The sequence below is a fragment of the Mangifera indica genome, chromosome 12, assembly GCF_011075055.1.
Source record: "Mangifera indica cultivar Alphonso chromosome 12, CATAS_Mindica_2.1, whole genome shotgun sequence".
NCBI lineage: Eukaryota > Viridiplantae > Streptophyta > Magnoliopsida > Sapindales > Anacardiaceae > Mangifera > Mangifera indica.
Genome location: NC_058148.1, coordinates 15,315,841 through 15,342,167, shown reverse-complemented (window position 1 = coordinate 15,342,167; position 26,327 = coordinate 15,315,841). Strand labels below are relative to the sequence as shown.

Here is a 26,327-nt window from a genome sequence, read left to right as displayed (position 1 = left end):
GATTCGATTTAATTTGAATCCACCCTATTTATAATGATAGAATGTGTAAAACATTGATTAACTTCAAATTACAAACAACGTAATGCTCCTGTTCTACTTATTAATTTGAGTGATTTTGAGTTTATGCCTGCCTGAGTTACTCTTTCCAATTTTATATTTATAAATCCCTTAATCATTGTCTACGTTTACACGAGATAAGGAAAGAATGCAAACTGACAAATCGTTTCCTCCATCCAGAGACCTCTACTCTCAAATGGGTTGCTTCAAAGCATTAGATATAAGTTGAAATTGTCTTGCATTGCTGACCAAATTCCCAACGTGTAAGGTATCTTTTAAAAGTCCACCAATTTGCCAAATTGTCTTTGTCTCGTGTTCAATTTTTCATTTATGGTCAATTCCCATAATCAATCAAAGACGTTAAGTGAATTACTTCACAAATAAAATTTTCAACTTGTAGACAATTTTGGGACCATTCGCTTCAAAATTACAAGGGTCCATTCATTGTAACTCCTTGACAGAATATTAATTGTGTAGAAATTGTTTTCTAAAAATGGATTTCATCTTAATCTAATCCAGTCTGTCATCAATTACGGCACAAATTGAACTTAAAATATCTGATTTAAATTCGAATTCAATTGAATTAGTATAAAATATTACAGACAAGATGAATAATATTATTGAATGGACAAACAAACCAATTAATCCGAATTTTTGAATTAAAATTCTAACTCAATATATTATAGTGACATCACTATATCATCTCCAATTTGATAAATCTATCCAACCGACCAACTTGTGACTAAAACTTTAATTGGTTTAAAATATTGGCTTGGGTTGTAAATTAGAAAGGCCAAATGACTATTTCTCACCCAAGTTTTTGATATAAACTCAATTTCTTACTTGTTAATTATTAAAAATTCAAATATTTATTTATCTGTTAAATTTTATTATTACTATTAGGATAAAATTATCATTTATCAAAATATTTAAAAAATCTACAAATTCATAATATTTTTTTTCTTAGGTTTAAAAATCTAACAAATTTTTTCTCACCCAAAATTTGAAAAGTGATAATTTCTCCCAGGGGTTTTAATGTTTTTTCTTTATTTTTTGGCAAGCTTCACTATTGTTGTTGTCGTAGATCTCTTCTTCCTAGCAGTCTCTCTCCCTCTATCTCCAAACATCGTTAATTTCACCGTCGATGATAAACAACTGCTAACGATGATAGACAACACACAAAGGAAGACGACAGACGACAGACGATGGACAACAAAACATTTTGAAACCACAAAGCAAGATAGTTTGTCTTCATCGGAAACGAAGCAATTTCCTCTTCAATTTCGACGAAAATGGTCGAAGGGTGAAAGGAGAGCGATCGAGAAGGCAGGAGGGAGAGAGTCAACTATCGGTGATGATAATTGGTCGTTGAAGAGAAGAATCTGAAAACCCTAGGGAGAATAGGGGTGAAAATGATGTTTTCTAAAACTTTAGGGGGTGACGTATATAGGACTAATAGAGGGGGGGCCTAGAAATAATGAGGGCAGAGAACAACAATAAAAATTGTAAAGATTGAAAATAATTTTAAAATATAAGTTTAAATAAAATTTTGAAATGATAATTTTACTCATAATTATAATAGTATAATTTAAAAAATATAAGTATTTAATTTTTTTATAATTAACAAATAAGAAATTGGTTTACATCAAACCTTGGGTGGAATATAGTCATTTGGCCAGTTATAAACTTACAATCCAGCGTCTGTCCTAATCCGATAGCTGATGACCACAACCAACCAAACCTTAATTTAGATATAATTTATAATTAATCAGCAATAACGACTCATTACTTAACAAATTAAAACTAGATTAACCCCCAATATCTCACTGAGAAATTCCAAGTTTTCTAAGACGTCACTTAATCAATCAAAACAAGCATGCATGGGGAATCAAAAGCAGGTGGCCGAATGATGGCACCTGTTTCTTTTCATTCTATTAAAAAAACAAAAAAGCCAAAGCAGTATTCATATTTTGAAAATTTTGTCCTCATCTGTTAACACCAAAATTTAGGGTGAAATTTAAATCGCGTTTGGATCTATAATACTAGGTTTAAATTTAAATCTGTTTGATTTGTTATGTATTATTTTTAAAATATTATCAATAAAATAAATAATATTATCATAAATAATATTATTGATAAAGTAAATAATATGATTGAAGGTAGAGTTGAATATTAACTAAATCAAACCCAATTTAAATATATTTTAACTTAAATTTGACTAAAGGTTGTTGAGATAAAGTTATTAGTAATTTAAATTTGACTCAGTTTGTAAGTTTGAAATTTAAACCTTGGCTCAAGTTAACGATTTGAATTTATTATTAATTGATAAAATAATATCGTTTTATCTTATAATAGACAAAACGATATCGTTTTGACATTTGTTTAGTATGAATTGAATTAAGTTGTAAGCCAAATTTGAATCGAATTAAGTTAAATATTTTCTAGTTTGAGTTCAACTTGGTTTTAGAAACAAATCAACTTTCCTAGCTTGAGTTTAACTTAACTTAGATCTAAACGAATTTAAATTGAATCGAATCAAGTCAAATTGATTTTTGAAATTAAATTAATTTGATTTAGGTTCAATATTAATCAAAAGTTTAACAGTATTATTGATAAAATAAATAATATTACTAAAAAGATAAATGAGACAAATTCAGAGTAAATAGCATCATTCAAATCGAATAATAGATTCAAATTGAGTATGTTCAAATCAAATATAGCCCTTGCCCAATTATCGGTCTTTTTAGTGTTTTAATGTTTGAAGTTAAAGAGAAATCAGTTTGAACGATCTTGATTATTTAAATTACATAAAAATAAATATTAATTAGTGAGAGAAGTATCCGCAAATTGGTTGAGGGCTGCAAGGCAAGGCAAGGAATCTGTCGGTCTGTTCAATGGCGTTTAGCGAATTTGGTCTGCAAATCCTGGCTGTCTAACAATGTCAGTCAACTCTGTCTCTGTTTTATATTTATATTGATTTTATTTTTATTTCTCTGCTTGCTTTGAAAAGTTTTCGATTGTTTGGTAAGAGAGGGTGGAATATATATGTTGCAATTGGCTACAACTCCGGGTCACGCTAACCAACGAGTGAGTTGGGCAAGGGTTTTAATTGTGAAATGGTTTATACTTAATTTAAGATCTTATTAAAAGTCAATAGGATTATAACTATTTATTTTAAATATATATATAAAAATATGTTATTATATTATTAAATAATTTTATATTAATGATAAAATAATTTATATATAAAATATTATTGTTTGTTTTATATATACACATTTATGTCCAATACAAAATTATACGGTATATTTCTAAAATTTTGAAATCAAAAGTCACCTAATACTTAACAAAGGGTTAATGCAAATTCATAATTAACACAAATAAATGGGTTGATCTTGATTCCATTTGTTTTCTTCATATTACAATCAAAATTTGAAATATTCTTCATTAGAATATGAAGTTTGACCATATCTAAAATATACTTTCATAAAATTAGTTAGAGTTATTACAAAAGTGTGTTTTATAACTATGACTAAAAGAGGTACAACCCTAAATCTAAATTTTACGAGGGATTTAAATAGAATTATGTTGTCCCAAATTCCTATATAAATACGTAGTTATAGCTTTTGTGTTTTATAACCCTAAAATCAATAAAAAAACTTAGTGCGGTGTTATACATATAAATTATTGATTGAACCATGTGCATCCATTGTCTTTTCGCTGGATTCATTTCCTTACATTCTTGACTAATTTTCCATCCATAAATCGGTGGTCATACTTTGCCAACGAACGTCCAACTTCCATAGTATAATAAAAATTAGTTGAATTTCTTTCTCATTGAAGCCCCTTTCGTGCTACACGTTGTAATCTAGATTAACTTGTGAACAAAACACAACTTTTCTTCAATCGATTGAATTCGACAAAGAATCCAAAACCCTCTTTGACAGCATCTCTTTGCTTTCTCACTTTCGGGCGCCGTAGTTTGAATGGCCTAAGAACAGAATATAAATACTTTTCAGTCTTTTTCTATCAATAAAACGTCAGGATTCCATGCATGCAAAGAAGGAAAATTTAGAGATGACGACCAACCGTAACTTTTCTACAAATGCGATAGAAGATTATTCCAAAGTCTTTCCCCACGAGAGAGAGAGTTTGGCTGAAAGGAGAAACTAAAACAGAAAAAGGAATTGCATAGAAATTGCATTGGGGTACAGTTTGATTTGATCATATCAATTTGTCAACGTTGGCTCAATTTGGCCGACGAATGTGCTAGTAAATTTCTCTTTGGTTCTAAAGTTTGAAAGAATCAGAATTGCGTAGAATCAATAAAGCAAACATATACAAATAGTAAAACAAAAGAATGTGTGTGCAAAATAGGATTACTTGTAATAAGATTAATATTATATCAATATCTTTTTGTGTATTTAATTACAATAGAGATACAAATAATAATACGTAAAAATATTAAAATATTATATTTAAACTATTAAAGGAATAAAACTTTATTTTATTTTATTTTTTCTTATGAATGAATTGAATTTTGAAAATTTTCTATTGGAATGACTAAACTTTTAAATTTTTTTTTGAAATGATTAAACTTTTCGTATTTATTAAACTAATCACTTTATTTTTAAAATAAAATAAAATAAACAATCCTAATTATGTTTGTTTGATATCTTCAATAAAAATATTTAAAGTTTAGTCTCATTTATAAGAAAAATTGAAAGTTCAATTTTTTTGATAAAAAAATTTATAAATTTGATCTCTTTAATAAAAAAAGGTAATACTTAGAATTGTTATCCCATTAATATATATGTTAATTAATTATTGCATCACGTATTTAAGAAAAAAATTTATTTATATACTAGAATTCTTATCCTTACTAAATTATACTAATGGTTCTTATATGTATTGTGTCTTAAAATCAAAAGTGGTTGCCAATAAAAAGAAGTTTGATGTTAGAATTTTGAACATGGTTAATTATATTTAATTATTCTTAATTAGTCAAGATTAATCAAGTGTTAAGCATGTTATTTAGTATATTAATTCAAAAGATTAGGTGACTTTTTGGTTTTTTCAAAACACAGTGATCATGTTTTCAAAGAAACGATAAATGTAAATAAGGAAAGCAGAAAAATTTGTTGAAAAGCTAAATGCCTTGAAAGAATAGAAAGTTGTATATCAATAGAAACATATTTTATACGTAATTATATAATATTAAACTACGGTCTCCGGTCTACACCCTACCCAATCTGCAGTGAATACTTACAACGAAAGAGTCTAAAAAGTCAAAGCAATTGACTCGGTCCCACCAGTAAACGCTCAACAAGGTTCCCGGGCCGAGATCCGAAACTTGGAGGGATTTCTTTCAGCTAAAGTGTGAAAGTAATAGAGCAGAGGGTGGGTCCACAGTGGGACTTGGTTACTGCCCCACCCGGTTACCAGTCCCATCGACAGAGAGAACCGGGCCGTCAAATTCGTTGACTTGGTTCGCCCAACCGAGAGTATAAATTTCATCACGTTGAACTTGCCGCACAACTGGGGCAGGTGGAATGGCTTTTTTTTCTTCAATAATAATCACCTGGAAATTTCCATCTATTACATTTATTTTGTTGGAAAGAAATCGGATTTTATTTCTTTTTATGGAAAAAAATAAATTTTAATATTTTACTATTAAAAAATTTGAATTTTCATTTTTTTATAACAAATATAACACGTTTTATATTAGAAATATTGAACATATATAATTTTCATTTTTATATTAAAATTTTAATTTAATTGAAAAAAATGTTAATTAGATACCTTTAAATATTGTTATAAATGTTTTTATAACTGTTTAATTCATTTTAGTTTAATTGAATTTAAATTTTAATTCATTAATTTTAAGTTAATTCTGAATTAACTTTTTAAAATTTGAACCAATTTCAAATATCTTGTTCGGATTTACTCTAATCAAATTGAGCACTATTTTTTTTTTGTTAAGCGAATCTAATCCTAATTAACTTATATTAATAGTTGTTTGCTGACTCTAGTGGATAATGGGTAACCCAAGTGACGACCCGAATCGAACATTCATCAAGACTCTTCCCCATTTCTCTTCAAGGGGCTTGAAATAGGACCAGAGTGCCACCTTGCAAACTGACGCACCATCTGACGTAAAAAAGGCAATCCAAATTCAGTCTTGGTCCAAACCCTTTTAATAGGCGAGGCCAATGCACATGTAAAAGACTTGACGGAGTTCCCACACAGTCTTCAAGTTCTTCTTTCTTCTCTCTTCTCCTCTGTATATTTTCTTTCTATATTTCTTATTTTTCACCTTGGTTTATGGACAACAAAGGATGGGCTCTTACTCTTGATTCTGATCCTGTCACTAATTTCTTCACTAACATTAACAAGAACAAGAGCTCTTCATCAGTGGCTGGTGGTGGTTCTTTCTCGTCGGTGAGGATGTTTCAGTTAGGTGGTCGCGCTCCTCCGTCCCCGCAGTCTGATAATGATAACCGGGTGGCAATCGATGAGGTTGACTTCTTTAATGAAAATAAGAACCTGGTCGTTGAAGATGATCGTGATGATAATGATAAGGATAATAAACAGGTCGTTTGTGTTGGTGTCAAGAAGGAGAAATCCAACGAGGACGTAGATCGTTTCAGGACTGGTTTCGATGTAAATGTAAGAAAGGAATTTGTGTTTCCATTAATTATTTTCTTGTTTGGGATAAGACCATTCTATTTTGATACCTTCGATCGAAAATGGTGAAAGTAAATTTGTTGTTAATGGTGTTTTATACAGACTGGGTTGCATCTTCTGACTGCTAACACGGGAAGTGATCAATCGACGGTCGATGACGGGGCTTCATCTGATACGGAAGATAAACGATCTAAAACTGAGGTAAGAAGACATTATAAATTGAACTATTGTGCCTTTATCTTTCTTAATATATGGAGATGTTCTTACTAAATTGATCGTTTTGTTTCAGTTGGCACAATTGCAAGGAGAGCTACAGCATATGAATGCAGAAAACCAGAGGCTGAAAGACATGCTTAGTCAAGTTACAAAGGATTACAATGCCCTGCGGATGCATCTTGTTGCACTAATGCAACAACAAAATCAAAGAGCAGCAAACAGTCCAAAACATCAGGCAATTGAAGAAGATAAAAGGCATGAAGTGATGGTTCCGAGGCAGTTTCTGGATCTGGGTCCTTCTGGGACAGCTGAGACAAACGAGCCCTTTTCTAATTCTTCATCAGAAGAAAGGACTCCAAGCAATATCGAGGTGGCATCTAAAACCAATGGAAAAGGTGAGATGGTTTCATTTGATCAAGAACATTCCAAAATAATCGATAGAGAAGAAAGCCCAGAAGCTGAAGCTCAAGGTTGGGGTCCTAACAAAATTCAGAAATTAAACTCTTCATCCTCCACTGAAGCCACCATGAGAAAAGCCCGTGTCTCAGTCCGTGCTCGCTCAGAAGCTCCCATGGTATGCTATAATTTTTCTTTTTATTTCTCAAATTCATAGCTAGCTTTGGAAGTTATCAAGTTTGATTAATCTGGTTGGCTTGTTACAGATCACTGATGGATGCCAATGGCGAAAATACGGACAAAAAATGGCTAAAGGAAACCCATGTCCTCGAGCTTATTATCGTTGCACCATGGCAGTCGGCTGCCCAGTTCGTAAACAAGTATGTAGTTTAATTAGATTTTCTCGTACAGGAGACCAAACTTTCGTTATTTCTATTAAACATGACAATGCATACGAAAATTCTCAGGTGCAACGTTGCGCAGAAGATAGGACGGTCTTGATAACAACTTATGAGGGGAATCATAATCATCCTTTGCCTCCAGCTGCAGTGGCTATGGCATCAACCACAACGGCAGCTGCCGACATGTTACTTTCAGGTTCAATGTCAAGTGCAGATGGGATAATGAATCCTAATTTGTTAGCCAGGGCTATTCTTCCATGTTCATCAAGCATGGCAACGATTTCAGCCTCGGCTCCATTTCCAACAGTGACACTAGACTTGACACACTCGCTAAATCCTGCACAATTCCAAAGACCTCCAGGGCAGTCACAAAGCTTCGGCTCAGTTTCAGCCCCTCAGTTGCCTCAGGTTTTCGGTCAAGGACTTTACAACCAATCAAAATTCTCAGGTCTTCAGTTATCATCTCAAGAATTGGGGCCCCCAACATTGCCCCAACAGTCCTCCTCACAGGCTGACACTGTGACCGCCACAACCGCCGCTATCACAGCCAATCCCAACTTCACGGCAGCTGTTGCAGCCGCGATCACCTCCATAATAGGCCGTGGTCAATATCCATATAGTAATAGTAACAGCAACAGCAACAACCCCAACAATAACAACAATTCCACAAGCAACAGCAATAAAATGGGAAGCTTCTCAGGAAATTAAATTTGGGAGGACAGCCGGGCCTTGCTCATTTTATTTTTTATTTCTTTCCGGATAAGAACGAGATTACATGTTCATACACTTAGTTTTTATTTTCTTTTTATGTGAAGGGGAAAGGGATGTAAAATTTATTTTGTCAAAAGATAATAAAATTGACCATCCAACTACAATCTTTAGATTTATGTATATATTATAAAATATTAAATTAGACTTTTAAATTTTAAAAATATTTGGATCTTTATACAATTTAAAACTAAAAAACCTATTAAAATCACTTAAAATTATTTGTTGAAATCACCTCTCGATATGACTTAGTCATCTACTCCAGAAACCTCTTTAAATGATAATTTTGAATGGGTAAGTTATATTATATTAGGTTTTAGAATAGAAACCTAACCAATTTATAGTAGGTTAATTGATCTCCTATCAAAGTCCTATAAATCTTAAGACTCATACTTATGTTATTCACCCAGATCACAAACTTTAAGTATATTAGACTTATCTTTATTAATTATTTAAACATATTTGTAAATTAATATTAGACTATTCAATCACCCAATTTTATTAAATAAAATTATAATTAATGTTACCTCATATCAAAAAATTTCTAACAAGGGAGATTTACTTCAAATCAGAACACAAATTGTTGGTCATTCTTTCTTATAATTCAATTATGAAAATAATTTTTCCTTTCATTTTTTTCTGCTGCCATTGATTCATGATCAAACTATTTTTCCAAGAAGAGACAAAGTTAAGAAAGGCATCTTCTTATGAGTAGTCAAGAAAATACGGCTATAACCATTTGACACGCAATAAAAAAAGAACCTGAAACTGTAGACTTTATAGAGACAACCAAGCAACTACTTTTGTATAAAATTCAAGGTAAAACCCCCGGATTGAACCCGCGTCAATTGTCGGAATCATGCCGGGTTAATTCGTCATTTAAATTTTTTGATGGAACTCAAACCAAATACTTCTCATTTTTTGCTAGGACACAATACTGATTGGGTGAATATTGATCTAAGGAAACGGAACTAAAATATAGGCAGACTTTTAACTTGTTCAAATTAATTAAATATGTTGTCAAAAAATTACCGATCATATATACAGTATTCATAATGAAATAAATAATAGATAAGTTAAATTTGAATTAAACTATTAAACTAAATTTTTAATTCAAATCCAATTAAATTTGAATCTTAACAGGTAATATATGAATGAATGAACAGGCATTGGTTTTAAGAAGTGAAATTGATTCAATAAAAGTAAGAAGAATCTGCAGTTTTTGATTTGACGTTCGGGTGCAAATTATTTGACATCATGTCAAGAAACCTATCACCTACCAATAAATCAAATTTTGCCATTTTAATAAAATAAAGGAACTGAATCACTGAAGAACATGGTGGAACCCAGTGGGTCGCACCCGTACTCTCTTCTTCATCCAACTTGGAATTCAACATCCCACAAAAGCAATTCAACTTCTCCGTAGGAAAGACTCCGGAAATTGAATGAAGGTAGCTCAGAAATTCTCAACTGTTCCTCCTCCTGGGATGAAACTTGGGTCACAGTGGCATCAAAGAGCCAGAGGTGGCTATACTTAGCCAAAATTGTTTCACAAGTGCTAGTGGGGGAGATTCAATGTGAAATAGCGATAACAGCAAGCATGAAAAAATGCTCACTGATGCCATATAAATGTGTAAATGATAGATTATGCAGACATCTGGCTTTAATGAAGAAGATACTTTGTCTTTCAATTACACATTCACTATTAATCCTCTTCGACTCTTTGTTTTTTTGTAGAACCTTAAAGCTTCCGCAAGAGCCATTTATGGCCTCTTTGTACTTGGCCCTATTCCTCCCAGGAATAGAATAGTTTTTGTGGAGGCAAAAAGGGTAAAGATGGTATGGCAGGCCGCTTTTGTATGGGTGTGCTTTTTTCATATATTTGCAACCCTGAAACCGAGCATGTGCATGCGTGTGCACACACATTTAGTGGAGTTCTATTACACATTTGAGATAGATTCGACTATCAAACTGATAAATTTTGGGAAGATTAATCCAATAACCCATTATTAAGATCTTCCATTTTAACAAGGGAGGTATAAAAAAGTAATAGCGTATATACATAAATCTATTTACAAGGGTGTAGGGTGAACTTGGAGCATTTAACTCTACTTTTGAAATTTCATATTTTAAACTGCTGTTCTGCCTGTGTTGGGTTTAATATATATATTTATTTGACCAAAAGGAAAACTCCACTAATCCTACACTACAATGAATGTAGGAGGATATCTCTGTTCTTTAAAAATGTAAGTGATTGTTGCTTTCTTGTACTAATGTACTTAAAAAAATGGTTCAAGGACGCTAAAAGGGCAAATTTTCCTGATGTCCAATTACAGAGCTCCTGCTTGAGTCACCTTCCTCCTAAATCAACATTTGGCCCACCATATCCAAATGGCTGCACTGCAGCCTGATTTTATGTCCAAATTTATGACATTTTTTATTTCTTTTATTTAGAAAGCCCTATAAAATTCTGACTCTGGGAAATAATGACTTTTACTGATGTAGGTATTCATGAGAGGACAGACAGACCCTATAACTTATGGAAACAAGCTGCAAATGAACTATTCCACTTATCACTTGACATCATTCGTGAAGTCTAAAACATTCATCTGAAAGAAAAATTTCTTGCCAGAGCGAAAACAATCTTATCCTTCCCAAAATGCATGCAGTCCACCATTTATTGGGTTGATAGAAAAATGTTGGGCATACAGAAGTTCTCTGTAAAGAATTGTCTTTTGCATCATCAAAATATAATAATAAGCACAACCCACATAAAAAGCCACCTCTCTTTTAAACTTCTCTTCCTCATTTTTAATTTCTTGGCGCCTAAAAAAGTTGTATGTAAAGTAAATGTATTTTTGCTTGCACCAAGGCATGAATGGCTGAGGTGTGCTGCACTGGCTCAAGTTGAGTACTTGACTGTCGCCAACTAAAACTTGGGGCAGATAGATTTGTACAGTTCCCACTCAAAACTTTAACATATTTTCAAACTTTATTCTCAAAATCTTGGTCTCTATATGCTTAAACATGTTCATATTTATATTCCTGATCTGCAAAAGTTTCACTAATTTTCTTTCTCCAAATTGTCTCATCAACAGAGCAAAAGGGTACCTAAACTATTTTTGGAGCCAACGATTGAAATTAAGAACCAAGCTATTCTCATTGATGAGATATAGTTTCATTTCATACATAAGCTTGTATCACATGCTATTTAGATATTGTACAAACTCTCTTAATCATAACAATGGTTTTCTTAAATTATATAATTGACACGATACTTGAGAGAGATTAGCTGTAACACCTCTAAATAAATTTTACATTAATAAAACATAAAAGAAATGTTAGATACATCTCACATTGCTTAAAGTTTATAAGAGATGAATGGTTAAATAACTTGTAAACTTCTAAGACGTGTTTTGAGTTGTAAAAATAAAAAACAAAATTGTGATGGATGTATGTCTAAAACGGTCAATATTTTAACAATAAGTCAATCGAATCAACCAAGATATTATATATAGTATCAGAATCATTTAACGTGTCATTTGGAACAATAATGAAAAAAACTTTATCAAAGATGTTGAGTCTTGAAAAGGGGCTTAATATAACATTTCTATGCAAATCTTATATTGACAAATCATTGTAGAGATAATGAATATGTATGAATATCCCATATCGCTTGAATATATATGTGCATGAAATGGAATTGACAATAATAATAGTGACAATTTGCATGAAGTGGAATCGACATTAACCTAACTTCCATGCATGGAATCCACAATAACCTAATTTAAAATTAGAAAAGCAATAGAGAATGAAAGGTTTGATCTTGTGAGCCAATCCCACTGATCAGACTGCTACATCAAGAACCATTGCTTTATCTCTTCCATTTTGCTTGGCTAACACCATCCATTTTTTATGTAATTCTTATCTCCGTCCTTCGCTCTTTACCACTCATAAACCTTTTCCAACTATAACCTAGCACTGACCCTTTTTTTATCATATTTTTTTATGATTGACTGTCAAGACAAACATGTGCATGCTTGCAAGACTATCTTGGAAAAACTTTGCCTTTGTTTTTGGTAAATCTAGTGATGAATCAGAACCACTGGAAATTACTAGACTGGTTTATATATGATGTACTCTTTGTTGGCTTTGAAATGAAGCCTTTTGACTTTCCATATCATTTGTACTCAACTCTAAATTGTTGATTGGATTTAATGAAATGATGGTATGATCATGAATACCGCAAATTTATATAAGAATTTGCATTTAGTCATGCTTAGGAGATTGAGATGGAAAAATAAGATTTTTCTTTGTGCTCTTTCTTTCACCTGCAACTGATCTAGAAATAGTTAATTGCTTATGTAAGTTAGATACAAAACTAAACATGGAGTACCAACTGGGTCGTTTAGTTGTATCAGAGGAAGGCACGTAGTACAATGTAAATGCCATTCATAGTTAACTATGGTTGCACGTCAAATCCCCATTTCTGTTCCTATATAAAGCTTCTTTTGAACTTGGACCTTCATAAAATCAATCCTATGATTTTATCCTAATGGCGATTGAGATAGTAATCGACAGTTCCATCACCAGCAGACAAGAAACAAATGCCCAATCACTTGAAATCTCTAACTCAAAGCCATCAAAATCTTCCATTTTAACTAGGCTCCATGCAGGTTATTTCAGAATAACCCTCTCTCTTGCTGCCCAAGCTTTACTATGGAAGATTTTGAGTGAACCCAAGATAAAAAATGATCCATCAAAACATGTCTGCAATGTCTTTTGCTGGCTCCCCTCTACAGCTTTTCTCTTGCTCTGGTGGCTTGCACTTTTAGCTCAATTATCTCTCTCTTTGCTCTATATTCTGAGATGTTTCTTTCACTTTCACTTGGTGAAAGCTGAGTTCTTGAATCATGTAGCTGTCAACTACTTGTATACTCCATGGATATCGCTCCTTCTTTTGCTTCAATCAGCCCCGGACAGTGTTCACCATGCTCTTAAGATCAGTCCCTACGCTATTCTTTGTTGGATATTTGCCATTCCCATTTTGATCCTTGATATAAAGATTTATGGCCAGTGCTTTAACTCAGAGAAGAGGTTTCTATCCATGTTTGCAAATCCAACTAGCCAGATTTCAGTGATAGGTAACTTCGTGGTGGCCAGAGCGGCTGCACATATGCAATGGGAGGAGAGTGCTGTTTGCATGTTCTCTCTGGGCATGGTGCACTATTTAGTACTCTTTATAACGCTTTGCCAGCATCTATCAAATAGGAGTGGTTTCCCTACCATTTTGCCGCCAACTTCCTCTTTGTTCTTCACAGCTCCAAGCATCGGAAGTTTAGCTTGGAACTCCATTACAGGAGCTTTTGATGCCACTTGCAAGACGCTTTTCTTTCTGGCTTTGTTCCTCTTCATTTCTCTGGTAATTTTATGATTAAGCAAACCAGATTAGGGACAAGATTAACAGTTATCTAAGCTCTGTTGTTTCTTTCTTAACAGGCTTGTAGACCTGTTTTTTTCAAAAAAGCTACCAGGAAATTCAATGTAGCATGGTGGGCATACTCGTTCTCAACAACGTTTTTGGCTCTGGCCTCTATTCGATATGCACAGGAAGTGAAAGCTGAAGCAGCAGTTGCATTGAAACTTGTTTTATCGTCTTTATCAGGTCTAGTTTTCCTTGGGTTGATGGTGCTCACTGCAGCCAAACCAATAGGATTTTGCAAGAAGATGATCCCCTGTTGAGTTCTGTTAATAATTCAAAATCAAAGACTTCTGCTTTGCCGAATGTCAAAGAAATGGTAAATTTTCCCAAATAATCATAAACAATCTTAGTTCCTGATCTTCATTTGTATATTAGGCCTAGCTTCATGAATATCACTCACCTGGAATGACATTTCTTGCCACTCCTGTTCTGTTGTCGGATCTTATATGAGATGATGTCTATATTCAGAAATGAAACAAAAATCAGCAGTAAAAGTTATTTGTTATTAAAACCTTATAATGTATTACAATTTATCAGGACAAGATTTAGCCATTCCACTTCAGCACTAAAGCTCTACTTAAAATTTAACACACAAAAAACTTATTCTCATTCTCCCACTCCCTCCTCCACCACCCACAACCCCCCCACCCACCCCACCTTTTTTTCTTCTTCTGCCTGAAAATTTTTCTTCTTACAAGATCACATACATGACAGTATCCAATGGCATTTTGATGGAACTCCAAGTTAAATACCATGAACAATGGAAAAGGAAAGTGGATATATTTGGCAAAGGGTGTCCTTAGGTATTCTTCTTGCTACCTGAATGCGACAATTCTAGGTCCAATGATTGCAACTGACTTCTTAGGCTTTGGTTTTCCTTGAGCAAACGATCGTATTCAAGAAGGAAACCTTCAGATTGTTTCCTTAAAGCAACTGCATTGGTTTCAGCAGCATTTACCTCCTCTGTCTTTGTCTCAAGTTCAGATTCCAGCCGCTCAAATTTGGCCTTCAGAGCTGTCATCTCTTCCTGCAATGCCTTTTTTTCCTCTGAACCAGCAGCTTTCCCATTCTCAAAATCTTGACTTTGTTTCTTTACAGCATCCATGCTTTTCCTTCGAATGCGAAGTTCTCTTATATAGTGGTGTAGTCTGTCTATCATGAAGGCAAGGAACAGAGAAGCTCCTGTAAGTAATTATCCAAAATTAACAAAGGTCCGAGGGCCAGAAGGAACATGATGCACAGACGAATAATTGAGGATATCCATTGAATTAGAAGCACTAGGAAGCCCAAAAGAATATAAAAAGCAACGAGTTTTTCTAACTTTTCATTACTCATAACGAATATAACTTTACGACGGCCAAAGAGAAATCTTCACACCACATCAATCTTCAAGCACTCTCTTACAATTTCAAAGATTACAACTACACTCTTTATATTAGAGAACAAAATCTCTTGGTTCGACATAGACAACAGAAGTACATAATTTAAGATAGAATTGTGTAGCTTGACCAAGTGATGCTTCTATTAAACTTATGAGTCAAGACAATCATTACATTAAATTACAAGAATGTAAAACCAATTCACAAGATAAAAAACCACTGACTATGCAAAACAATACACAGAGATAATTGGCAATGCGCATTGATTTTAAAAACCTTAGATGAACAACACAATGTCACTGCTCCGAATACATACACGAAAGAAACTGACATTTTCTATGCTTGAAACTATCATGCATATTCTAGATCAAATCTCAAATCAGCCACATCATTTGAGATAAAAAGTCGGATACTTCTGGTTACTCTAATTCCTGAAACTTCAGAGACATGGTCTTTCACAATGTGTCGATCCACAGTGTCCACATAACAAAACAAGCTTCAAACTTGTAGTCAACTATTCCAAATCCAAACAACCAATTCAGGAAAAAATAAAAAATCCAAACACAACCCGCTTCCCAAACACCAAATCAAGCACATTCCAATCCACGTTATCAATCAAACCTCATAAAGCTCGCAACTGTACTATGGACAACATAAAACAGAAGGCACAATTCAATAAAACAATATTTACCCATTAGAGTGGCTTCGAGAAGATGCTTGACCATGAGGACCTGGTCCGTTGGGTTGACCGAACCCTCCTCATCGATCCAACGCTTCTGGATCTTCACCATGCTATATACACTCGAAATCAACAACACACAGACCGTTCCCGCCACCGTTTTGATCACCACAGGCCCACGGTCGCGCTTCGCACGATCAAGAATCATGATCACGAGCTTCCTCAAGGGGGTTTTGAATGATAACACCAATATCAATGCCATCTCGGAAAATATCACAGTGAACAAGAGCTGTTGCATCGTTTTCGGGAGACAGAGAGTTCAATTTTTTTCACAAAAAAAAAAAAAAATTGTGTTTTTTATGAGGGTTTCGGATCAAATGAGAAATGGGGAGATTTAAAGTGATAGAATCGAAGATCAGAGACAGCAAGGGAAGAAGAAGAAGACAGGCTAGCACTAGTAGCTTATTTTGGTTCTGGTTTTAAACGTTGTTGGGATCTTCCCTAGGAGTTGCTTTAGATTAGGTTTTTTAATTTTTGAGGTCTTCGAGGGTTTAATGCATAAATAGGTTGGGTTGGATCAGATCCCAATTGAGCCGTCTCTGCTCGATTTAAACTAAATTAAAATTAGAGCTTTGATATGAAAATTTAATTCGAATCTTTTTCAAATAATATTATTCTTTATATTAATAATATTATTCTTCTTATTAATATTATTATTAATTTTGTTAGCGAGTGTACATCTCTAACCAACTTAAACTAATTATTATAAACTCGATTCAAACTCGAATTAATTCATATTTGATTTGAATCCAACTCTAACTATAAGTATTATTCAATGATTGAGAGGGCGATCAAAATGGATTATTTGACCCTTTTTAATTTTAAAAAATTCCTCTTTGTTACATTTTTTTTATAATTTGATTCACCCATATTTCATTGTTATACAAGCATATTTCTATATTTCATTTTTAGTTTCATCCTTGCAATCCATGTTTGTTGTTGCATATAAAAAACCCCAAATTGATATAGCAAAAAAAGAAAAAAAAAATCAAACCCAAAATGATGTATAATCATGAAATATCATCTAAATATTCATCAATATAATAGATATGAATATAAAATTATCAGCCCTTTATTTGTTTTTATTTCTCTTTAACTTCCTATGAATAAATTATATTTGAAAGAAAAAATAATACCAACAAACACAAAGGCACAGACATCACATGAAGCTAATTAGTTCGGCATAAGCATCCATCAAAACTGCAAGATTCCTGAGTTCTTATATTCATTTATAACAATTCTCCATTTTCTCCTCTTAACATCCTACTCTTAAATTCACGTCAAGCGTAAACTGACCCTTATTCATATTCAATTAGATTCAAATCAAGCGCAAACTGACCCTTGGTCAAATTCAATTAGATTCAAGTCAAGTGTGAACTAACTGTGATTCAAATTCAATTAGACTCAAATTCACCTATTATTGAAACTAAAATCTTTTACTAAAGTGATTTGAAAGGACTACCGTAAGTTGTGAAATATAGTATTCCAAATAAGTTACTATAATGGGTTGTCCACAATTGGTACCAGAAGAACGCCTGTCCACAATCCAAAAGACTAATATATTACGTGATAGTAATAATAACTAGCTAGATGCACTGGAGTTATACAGTGTTTGCCAGCACAGGGAGAGGCCCTGATGTCACTTATTATGGTATGTCCACTACCAGGATGGGAAAAGAAATAAGATTGTGAAAAGTTTGAAATAAAAATAACTCAACGGAGAAGCTTCAGAATAAATATAAAAAGAGATTGAGCATAAATCATGCGAGGCATATTGATGCTTTCCTTGTCATTTAGCTTTTGGCAATGCCATTGACCTTGCTCGGAGATTCAGAAATATCCCCCTGTAATAAGCACACAACAAAACCATTTTCCCCTTTGTGTAACTTTTAGGAAGAAATCCTGAAGGAAATCCAAGAAATATTAACAAAGTAAATCGCAAGGGAACAGAACATGTACCAGCACATAGCAACAGCGCTATGGAAAATGACACGGAACTGCAGAGGCACATACTGATGATTTATCCAACCCACGACTGGCCAAAACTGCATTTTCATTCATTGAGGATGTAAAGGTGTTGAGGAGATGCATATTGTCATTTTAGCATAGTCAATAACAATCAATACAGAGAACATAAGCAATACCGTCCATGCTGTATATTGAACTTTTGGGTACTCCTTCCTGACTTTGTTTTTAACAAGTGGCCATGGTCTTCCTGCATATCGTAGGATATGGCTATAAGTACAGTTCAATTCTTAGTGAGTGTATGATTCTTCAGGGCTTTGTTTGAAAGGTTAAGAGCTGTCTAAACCAAACTTTTATAAGAAATGATTGAACTATATGCCAGTATGGATTTGGTGATCGCTTTGCCAGCAAGATTGAGCATTTTCTACATAAAATTTACATGTGCAGGTATTTACTAACCGTCAATAACAACCCCATAGTAAATCATGAAAAGCAGATTGTTCAAAGGAGAAGATGTCAGTTGTTCCAATACAACCTGAAATAAAATAATTCAGAGTTTTAGAATGGCCACTTCTTTCTTTTGGTTCACTTCAACCAGATGAATGACTATTGCAATTTAACAGCTTTTGAAGTTGAAGAAATAGTCGTCTACCTTCTTGGCAACCGTTTTCGTATCTTTCTTCCCTTTGAATATTTTATCCAACACTAGATACAAAAAATGTCCAGATGGTCCAAGATATGCAAATCCAAAAACCTGCATATAGCCATATTAGAATAGCTGGCCGGAGGTTAATATATAAGGACAATACATACATACATATAAATACTATATTTTAGTACTTGATATCTGTACTTAAGTAATAAACTTTAGCCATTTCTTTATTTTCAGCCAATCCCTTTTAACACCACATGATATATGCTGCAACATACATATAGCCATCTAAAATAATACTCAATAAGCCTTAAATTCAAAATAAATTTCTGAAATGATCATGTATTGATTGAAGGTAAATAAAAAAAGATGTTATGATTTGTTCATGACATAACCAGGGCTCCTGTACTATGAGCGAAATTCTTCATGAGAACAAAATTACAACTTTTGTTCTACATCAGGTAACTCAGAAAGTGTAAGGAGATACTATTTTCTCTCATGTGAGACTCAAACCCACTTCCCAATTTCATCCAGCAGTATTTGCTTACAAGCGTTCACTCAAATAATACCATCTCACAAACATCGAATTTATTTAATAAATGCAACCCAAAAGCTAGCATAAGTAGCTGGTTTGACTATAAGTGGTGCATACTCACATTCGAAGTAATAAGAAATGAACTCAGTGGACTAATGCCTTAAGAAAGCAATCGTAGTTAGCAAAGTCTGAGATTCACCAATCAAGATAATTGGAGGACACACCATGGTAATTCGTTAATAATCAGATGAACCAAAGCAATGAAATAATAATATTAGTGCAACTTACTATACATAAATATCATGAATTAATTTGGAAAAAGAAAAATATAAAGAAGATGAGACGAGAAGGATACCGACCACTTTCAGAAGTAGCCTTCTCAATTGAAGTTTCTGTATGCCAGTGAGTTTCTGAGCTATAATGTCACTAATTGCTGACAACACTCCAGCAGTTATTGCCTGAACAAGATTCCCAGAAAATTATGTCAAAATCCATATTTCTAACAAAACAAAAATAAAAATCCAGTCTTTAACTTTTCAACCCTCTTTCCTCAACTTTCCCCGTCAACAAACAGAACGCTTATCCAAAAAACAAGAAACCCATCACAGAAAAGATTTAAAAAAATCAAAACACAAGGAAAAGGAAGGACCTTTGTTCTCAAAGGATGTTGCTGGAGCTGTATCAAGTACTGTCTTAATCCATTCTTTGCAATCGAACCCATTTTCTCACTTTTCCCCTCACGATAATCTGTTCTTCAACTTCTTTCAAATCTGAAAACAAAGAGTGTCCTTAATGATGGGCTTTATAATTTGACTGAGATCATCACCCTCCTCCCGGCCACGTGATTAAATAGCTGTCCGCAGTTAAAATCTCTCTCCTTCAAGCGCTGAACTTTGGCGTACTGTCCAATGATACAGGAAAAGGAAAAGGCCACAGGACTCTTTCCCACCAGGGCTGCTAATTTATCCGAGTTTTCATTAACTTTGAAAATATCATTTATTCACTTATGATTAATTAAAATTAATAAAATTTTAACTCTTACAAGTTTTATCTTTTTTTTTTTAATTTTAAAAACTAACATTTTTTTTCTTAAATCAAATTTAAAAAAATCACATTTCCCCCCTAGGGTTTAGTTTCAAAATTTAATCATCTTTTTCGGTGCTATTATCAATCGTCTCTCCCTCCCAATAGCTCCCCATCCTCCGACAAACTACCTCACCTCCACCCCAACTCCTCCGACATCCAAAAACATCGTCTAGGAAAATGATTGTCTTCTCAAACGAAAACGATATGTCTTCCTAGAGGAAGACGAGTCGTCTCGTCTTTATCTGAGAAGACGATTCTTTTTTCTAGACAACGTTTTTGGACACCGAAGGGGTTAGGATAGAGGTGAGGCAACACGTCGGAGGATGGGGAGCTGTCGAGATGGAGAGACGGTTGACGATGACATCGAAGAAGGTGATCGAATTTTGAAACTAAACCCTAGGGGGGAAATGTGATTTTTTTCAAACTTGGTTTAAAAAAGAAAAGTTAGTTTTTAAATTTTTAGAGAGAAAAATAAAATCATATTTAAGTTTATTTTTAATATTAAATATAAAATAACAATTTTATCCTTAAAATTAACATATTTAAATGGTCGTGGGTAGGTAAATGATATTTTCAAAGTTAACGAGAAAAACTTTAGAAAATCCGCATACCTTGGGTGGGAAATAGTCCTTTGGCCAAAGGAAAATGAATAATTAGTATTAATTGATTCTGATTGGTGATTCTTCTTTAGGTCTTAATCCGATTTGATTTTGCTTGAACTCTATTAGCTATTTGTTTTGTTCAAACCGAGCTGTCTTGCTGTCGTCTCTATTACAGAGTTCTTTTTTTTTTCTCTTTTGACTATTTTATTCTTCTTTATTACATTATTTTTAACCCTTGTGATTTCATTTGCAATATAAATTAAGTTGGTGTGTTTACTTCCACGTTGTAACCTTTGCTCAGCTGCTCCTTTGGTGCGCATGCCAACTACTTCCATGTTAGACCGATGCTTACATTTATCCTTTGGTACACATGCCAACGACTTCCATGTCAGGCCGATGCCTATATTTGTCCTTTGTACACATGCCAACTACTTCCATGCATGACCAATGCTTATTATTATTACTATGGGTGAGAGTAGAGACGGAAGTAGGTTAGACCGACACTAGTACGTTCTATCAGGCTTGTGGCTTGGGTCAAGTTTAAGGTGTGCATATTAATAGGTCTTTTATGGGTTAGGGTTGACATGATAAAAGTATGAGACCCATCATTCAACCTTATATACATAAAATCGAATTGGGTCTTATAATAATGAGACCAACTCATAAATTTTTTTAAAATATTTTTTATTAATTTTTTTAAAAATTATATAATTTTTTAAATCATCAATAATAATAAAATTATTATCTAAGTTCGTGCCCAAGTCACTATAGTAATAGATTGAACCCTTTTGTTGGGTTTTTTTTTTCTTGGGTTTCAGATTAAACCATAGGCTGACTCGGCACAACCTCAATTGATGTTTCTAGACGAGAGTTTGAGTTGGTGTAATGTTTCAATATTATAATAATTATGATAATTATCATAATAATTCTCAGACATGTAAATAGGTCGAGTCAACTCTAGTGCGACCCATCGGGCTCATTGGTCGGATAAGCTCCTAGACTCGCACAATAATGGGCCTTCAAGTGGGTCTGATCCATGAATTTTTGAAGGGCTGGGTTGGGCCTTAAACAATTTTTTTAAATCTTAATTAAAAATTTTAAATATAACTTATTTTTTAATTATTAAAATCGAGAACAGTACCCTAAACATTTTATTTATGTCTCTCACTTGTGACGAAAGAATACCGTGATTACATGATCAAAAATATTATAAGTTTATAACATAATATAAATTAATTAATTTACATACTATATAATTATAAACATAAATAAAATATATATATCATACCATTTATTTATTCATCTTTAACATCCAAAATTTTGGATTTATTTGACATTGGATTTATTTGACATTGAATTCATTTATAATATTTTGTAATGATAAAACTAAAATGAAAATAAAATTATAAAACACAAAAAATTATTATTTGTAAATTCAGACAGTTTTCAAAAGAGAATTAATAAGAGAAAATGAGATTAAAAATATAATAAAAGAATGAAGATTGAAAAATTTATAAATAAAATTGAAAATACGAAAATTTGGATTGATTTATATAGAAAAATTTAAAAAATTAAAGGCCCTAGGAGAAGCTAAGCAAAAAAACTTCTGCCCCCTTTTTTAATAAAAATTTGTAAAGAGTATTGGTTCGGCCGAATCACCCCATGGTCTAATATTAAAGCCCGTAATCTGATCTAAAAGGTCCATGGGCCTATAATATCCGACCAGACTTGAATTCTGAGCTTCAGACTGGGCCTTTATATGACCCAGCCCAATTCACATATCTACCAAGGTACATTAAAAGATCAACTTATTTAATTTATAACAGAAAAAGCTTTTGTATTAAATTAAGGTAACAAGTAGCTCTAAATTCTCAGCATGATTATTATGTCTTTATTTTATGCTCACACCATTACCAACAAAAATTGAACCACCCATAATACCACCATCCACCAACCACCACCCACAAGACGACGTGTTAACGTCACCACCACCCATTGTGCCACCTCTAACGTACTTGTCCTTGAAATCTATCTCGTCTGATATGTCATATCTGATAATCCGCAATACTTTGTCTATTCAGAGTGTTAGATCAAAAGGTTGTAGAGGTTTTGATTTTAGGGAGTTTGGGTAGGGAAATAGCAGCATTTTCCCTAGTTGAAGAAGAAGAGAACAGGAGACTTGAAGCTTGTAACTGTGGAAGGAAAGAATCATAAGATTGAAAAGAGGCAATCTGTGATGACTTGGTTAATCCTTGGGCTGACTCTTTCTTTATTCGTAATTTTTATCAAATCAGTTCAAGTCAAGATCAATTTCCTCCCATGATTTCTCAGCTCGATAGATGTGTAAAAACTTTCTAAACAAATTATAATCTATTAACCATGCTTTAATGGTTAATGAAATTCCCTGTAAGTATCAGGAACAAAGGTTCATGTTCTGCAGTGAAGAATCATAAGAATATGAATAACTATAAGAACATGCAAGATGAAAGATGAAACAAGTAGAGATTCAGGCGCCCAAGCAGCAATCATGAACTACTAAGATGGGTTGTAATATTTTGTGGGTACAAATGGCATTTTTGTGATGTTTCCATCATAGGTCTTTCCTCGCACCTCAATCTTAACCTTGGTGCCAGCCTTGTGGACTCCTGATTTCACATACCCCATGGCTATGTTCTTCTTCAGGCACGGGCTGAATCCTCCACTAGTGATTTCGCCAACGGGATTCCCTTTCTCATCGTGAACTTTACTGTGGGATCTAGCAGGTGGACCTGAAGAGAAGAATCCAACTTGTTTGAGTATTTTCTCAGCACCTAGAAAGCCACCTTCTGCCCTCCTCTTTCTCCGGCTTCTACAGGTGTCACATGTTGTTCCATATCATTACCATATAAACATAGGCCAGCTTCAAGGCGGAGACTGTCTAGAGCACCAAGCCCTGTCAATTGGACCTTCCCTTCAGATTTTTCCAGAATTGCTTTAGCAAGATCCACTGCATTCTCTGAAGGAACTGAGATTTCAAATCCATCTTCACCAGTGTACCTGCAAATCTCAGGAGAAAAAATTAAAAAGATAAAGTAGTCTGTTAAATATAATCTGATTAGTGCACATTACAACAATGGAAGGTGAAGAATGAAGGAAAAAAAAAAAAAAAAAATCATACCCAGTCCCAGTGAGAAAGCAAGTTGTCCCATTGATATCCAAAATTTGGAACAACCCAAAGTATAACTTGCACAAATCCTCTTTTGTCAAGAGTTGAAGAACAGGGGCAGCCAGTGGCCCCTGAAGAGAGAAATGAATAATTTAATATATTTCACTAGAATGAAGTCTTATGACTTAAAGTACAGAATCATCAACCATATGTAACTCTTAAGTCTGCTTCATTCAGTTAGCGACCTGCTTAAACAACCTAATCCTCACACAAAATAATCAACAGAACACAAACAATTGGAATATAAAACAGAAAGTTTATATATTTCAGAATTCCCCTACACACCAATTCAACAAGCAAACCAAACAGAAATGTAAATTGTCAGTAATGAAAAGAAAATATATTCTGGCAAAAATGGGTAACAGTACTCTCATGGCCAAAGGCCTCCTAATGTTTCCCTGAAATTTTCCTTTACTTTTCCTTTCCTTCCTTCTCTTTTATATTTCTTCCTCATTTTAAGTTTCCACTTTTCTCCATCCTCTTTGATTTCTATGTTTCCGTTTCTTTGTTCTGCTGTGACTAAATCAGCCACTTTACTCTATTATAACCCATCTGTAACTGAAGCATCCTTAAACGTCCTCCATTACTAAGGCAGCCCAGCCTGCAGTTCTCTGATAATCTGTCGTGTTTCCGTCTGTAGATCTGCACGATCTTATTCAACAGATCTTATTCCAAGATTCACTAGGACATTCCATAGTGTATGTTACAAAAATTCCTAATTTTGTGCAGTTCAAAATGAAAAGAACAAACAATAACAAAAAACTGGGCAAGGAGAATAAGGCACTTCAAAATGCCATAGTGATACTCCTGCAACAGAGAATCTGTTGGACATATTTGAGCAATCAATCATCTCAAAATAATTCATGAAGACGTCTAACAGAAATAACAGTTTAAAGATAAGGAAACAAATGCTAGCAGCGATGAATAATTCAGAAGTACACTCAAATACCACATCCAAATCATGGTTCATTAACTCAGAAAATTTGAAGCAATTTAAACTTAATTTTTAGCAAAAAGCTGCAAGGAAATCATGCAAAAATATACAGTGTTATGACAAACCTGCAGAGCAAGAAGAGACCTCTCATCATGGATGTGCCATGAGATATCCCCACCTTTGCCTGTGAAACTCTTCATGTGTCCCTCAGTGTGAACCAGATCCCTATCTCTACATCCAGCATTCACAACAATGTAAATATGATCATCCTTCACTTTTGTGATGACAGAATCATCAATTGCCCCTCCATTCTTGTTAGTAAAGACTGTGAGAGTCCCACTTCCAGGCTCAATCCACACATATGGGAGACATCAAAGAGGCTACCGTTCTCCCTACAATTCAGAGTTGATTCCATCATCGAGTCCTTGTACTGAATGGGCATGCTCCATGCAGCAAATGGAACCATCTTTCCTCCATTAGCAACATGGAAGTCATGAAGAACAGTTTTCTTGAGGTTACCAGCTTCTGAGGCAAAATATCTACCAGCAACACCCTTCTTATCAGCCAGAGCCAGACGGCGGGTGATTGATTGCCCAAGTTGCTAGAGACCCCCTCTCATTTTCCTATATAAACGTAACTGTTTAAAAAATAAACAGATCGATCATAATGAACTTCAGATAGGACATTTAAACACCCAACAAACAGAAACCTTATTAACAAAACATAAAATCTTGACATTCTTCAGATGCATAAATAACAAAACATAAAACGAGACTGCAAATTTGTAATTGTTTAGAGAATAAAGCGAATAATTCTCAGTGAGTGTATAGACAATGAGAACCCAGAAGCCAACCGCCGGGATCTAACGAAACAAATTCACCATATAAATTCACCTGTACTTAATCACCGAGACCCTTAAAGGTTACTCTTTTACAAGAAGAGAGTATATTTAGAGAAAAGGGCAATATCAAAAGACACTAAAAACTCAGAGGACTTAAACAAAAAGGATTTTTTTGTTAAACAGAAATATACGAAACAGAAACTTAAACAGGCAATGGAAATATACGAAAAACATATTAAATCAGTTATGCAGCGAAAATGAATTTATTAATAGAGCACTTACAGAGATGGGTTGTCTTTCTTCTGAAAAAACAAATCTGAGAGCTCAAACGAGCATCTCAACCCAGCACCAACAGTGGACAGTAGATAGGAAAAAAAAATAT

The 26,327-nt window shown here is 33.7% G+C and overlaps 3 protein-coding genes and 2 pseudogenes across 3 annotated transcripts; 2 read left to right on the top strand and 3 right to left on the bottom strand.

Moving 5' to 3' along the window:
• Window positions 1-6,296: 6,296 nt before the first annotated feature.
• LOC123192687 (probable WRKY transcription factor 31) lies at window positions 6,297-8,644 on the top strand. Its single transcript, XM_044605328.1, has 5 exons — window positions 6,297-6,726; window positions 6,847-6,945; window positions 7,034-7,534; window positions 7,623-7,736; window positions 7,824-8,644. Exons 1-5 carry the CDS (start codon window positions 6,382-6,384, stop codon window positions 8,463-8,465), a joined length of 1,701 nt encoding a protein of 566 aa, XP_044461263.1. The 5' UTR covers window positions 6,297-6,381; the 3' UTR covers window positions 8,466-8,644.
• Window positions 8,645-13,080: 4,436 nt separating this feature from the next.
• LOC123192139 lies at window positions 13,081-14,556 on the top strand (annotated as a pseudogene).
• LOC123193242 (B-cell receptor-associated protein 31-like) lies at window positions 14,490-16,679 on the bottom strand. The gene is made up of 2 exons (XM_044606095.1): window positions 16,078-16,679; window positions 14,490-15,189 (listed from the first exon to the last, which is right to left on the bottom strand). Exons 1-2 carry the CDS (start codon window positions 16,361-16,363, stop codon window positions 14,807-14,809), a joined length of 669 nt encoding a protein of 222 aa, XP_044462030.1. The 5' UTR covers window positions 16,364-16,679; the 3' UTR covers window positions 14,490-14,806.
• Window positions 16,680-17,661: 982 nt separating this feature from the next.
• LOC123193243 (peroxisomal membrane protein PMP22-like) lies at window positions 17,662-20,213 on the bottom strand. Its single transcript, XM_044606096.1, has 7 exons — window positions 19,927-20,213; window positions 19,637-19,735; window positions 18,743-18,844; window positions 18,550-18,625; window positions 18,270-18,340; window positions 18,085-18,170; window positions 17,662-17,969 (listed from the first exon to the last, which is right to left on the bottom strand). Exons 1-7 carry the CDS (start codon window positions 19,996-19,998, stop codon window positions 17,915-17,917), a joined length of 561 nt encoding a protein of 186 aa, XP_044462031.1. The 5' UTR covers window positions 19,999-20,213; the 3' UTR covers window positions 17,662-17,914.
• Window positions 20,214-23,307: 3,094 nt separating this feature from the next.
• On the bottom strand, window positions 23,308-25,723 carry LOC123192302 (annotated as a pseudogene).
• Between the last annotated feature and the right edge of the window lie 604 nt (window positions 25,724-26,327).

Bases quoted from the DNA above. Each gene is read 5' to 3' on its own strand.
- LOC123192687 (XM_044605328.1), top strand. From the start codon at position 6,382: ATGGACAACAAAGGATGGGCTCTTACTCTTGATTCTGATCCTGTCACT. The intron at 6,946-7,033 runs GTAAGAAGACAT...GTTTTGTTTCAG, and splicing joins ATAAACGATCTAAAACTGAG to TTGGCACAATTGCAAGGAGA. The intron at 7,737-7,823 runs GTATGTAGTTTA...GAAAATTCTCAG, and splicing joins GCTGCCCAGTTCGTAAACAA to GTGCAACGTTGCGCAGAAGA.
- LOC123193243 (XM_044606096.1), bottom strand. From the start codon at position 19,998: ATGGGTTCGATTGCAAAGAATGGATTAAGACAGTACTTGATACAGCTC. The intron at 19,736-19,926 runs GTCCTTCCTTTT...AATCTTGTTCAG, and splicing joins AACATCCTTTGAGAACAAAG to GCAATAACTGCTGGAGTGTT. The intron at 17,970-18,084 runs GTACATGTTCTG...TGCTTATTACAG, and splicing joins AGCGCTGTTGCTATGTGCTG to GGGGATATTTCTGAATCTCC.
- LOC123193242 (XM_044606095.1), bottom strand. From the start codon at position 16,363: ATGCAACAGCTCTTGTTCACTGTGATATTTTCCGAGATGGCATTGATA. The intron at 15,190-16,077 runs GTAAATATTGTT...AATTACTTACAG, and splicing joins TCTCGAAGCCACTCTAATGG to GAGCTTCTCTGTTCCTTGCC.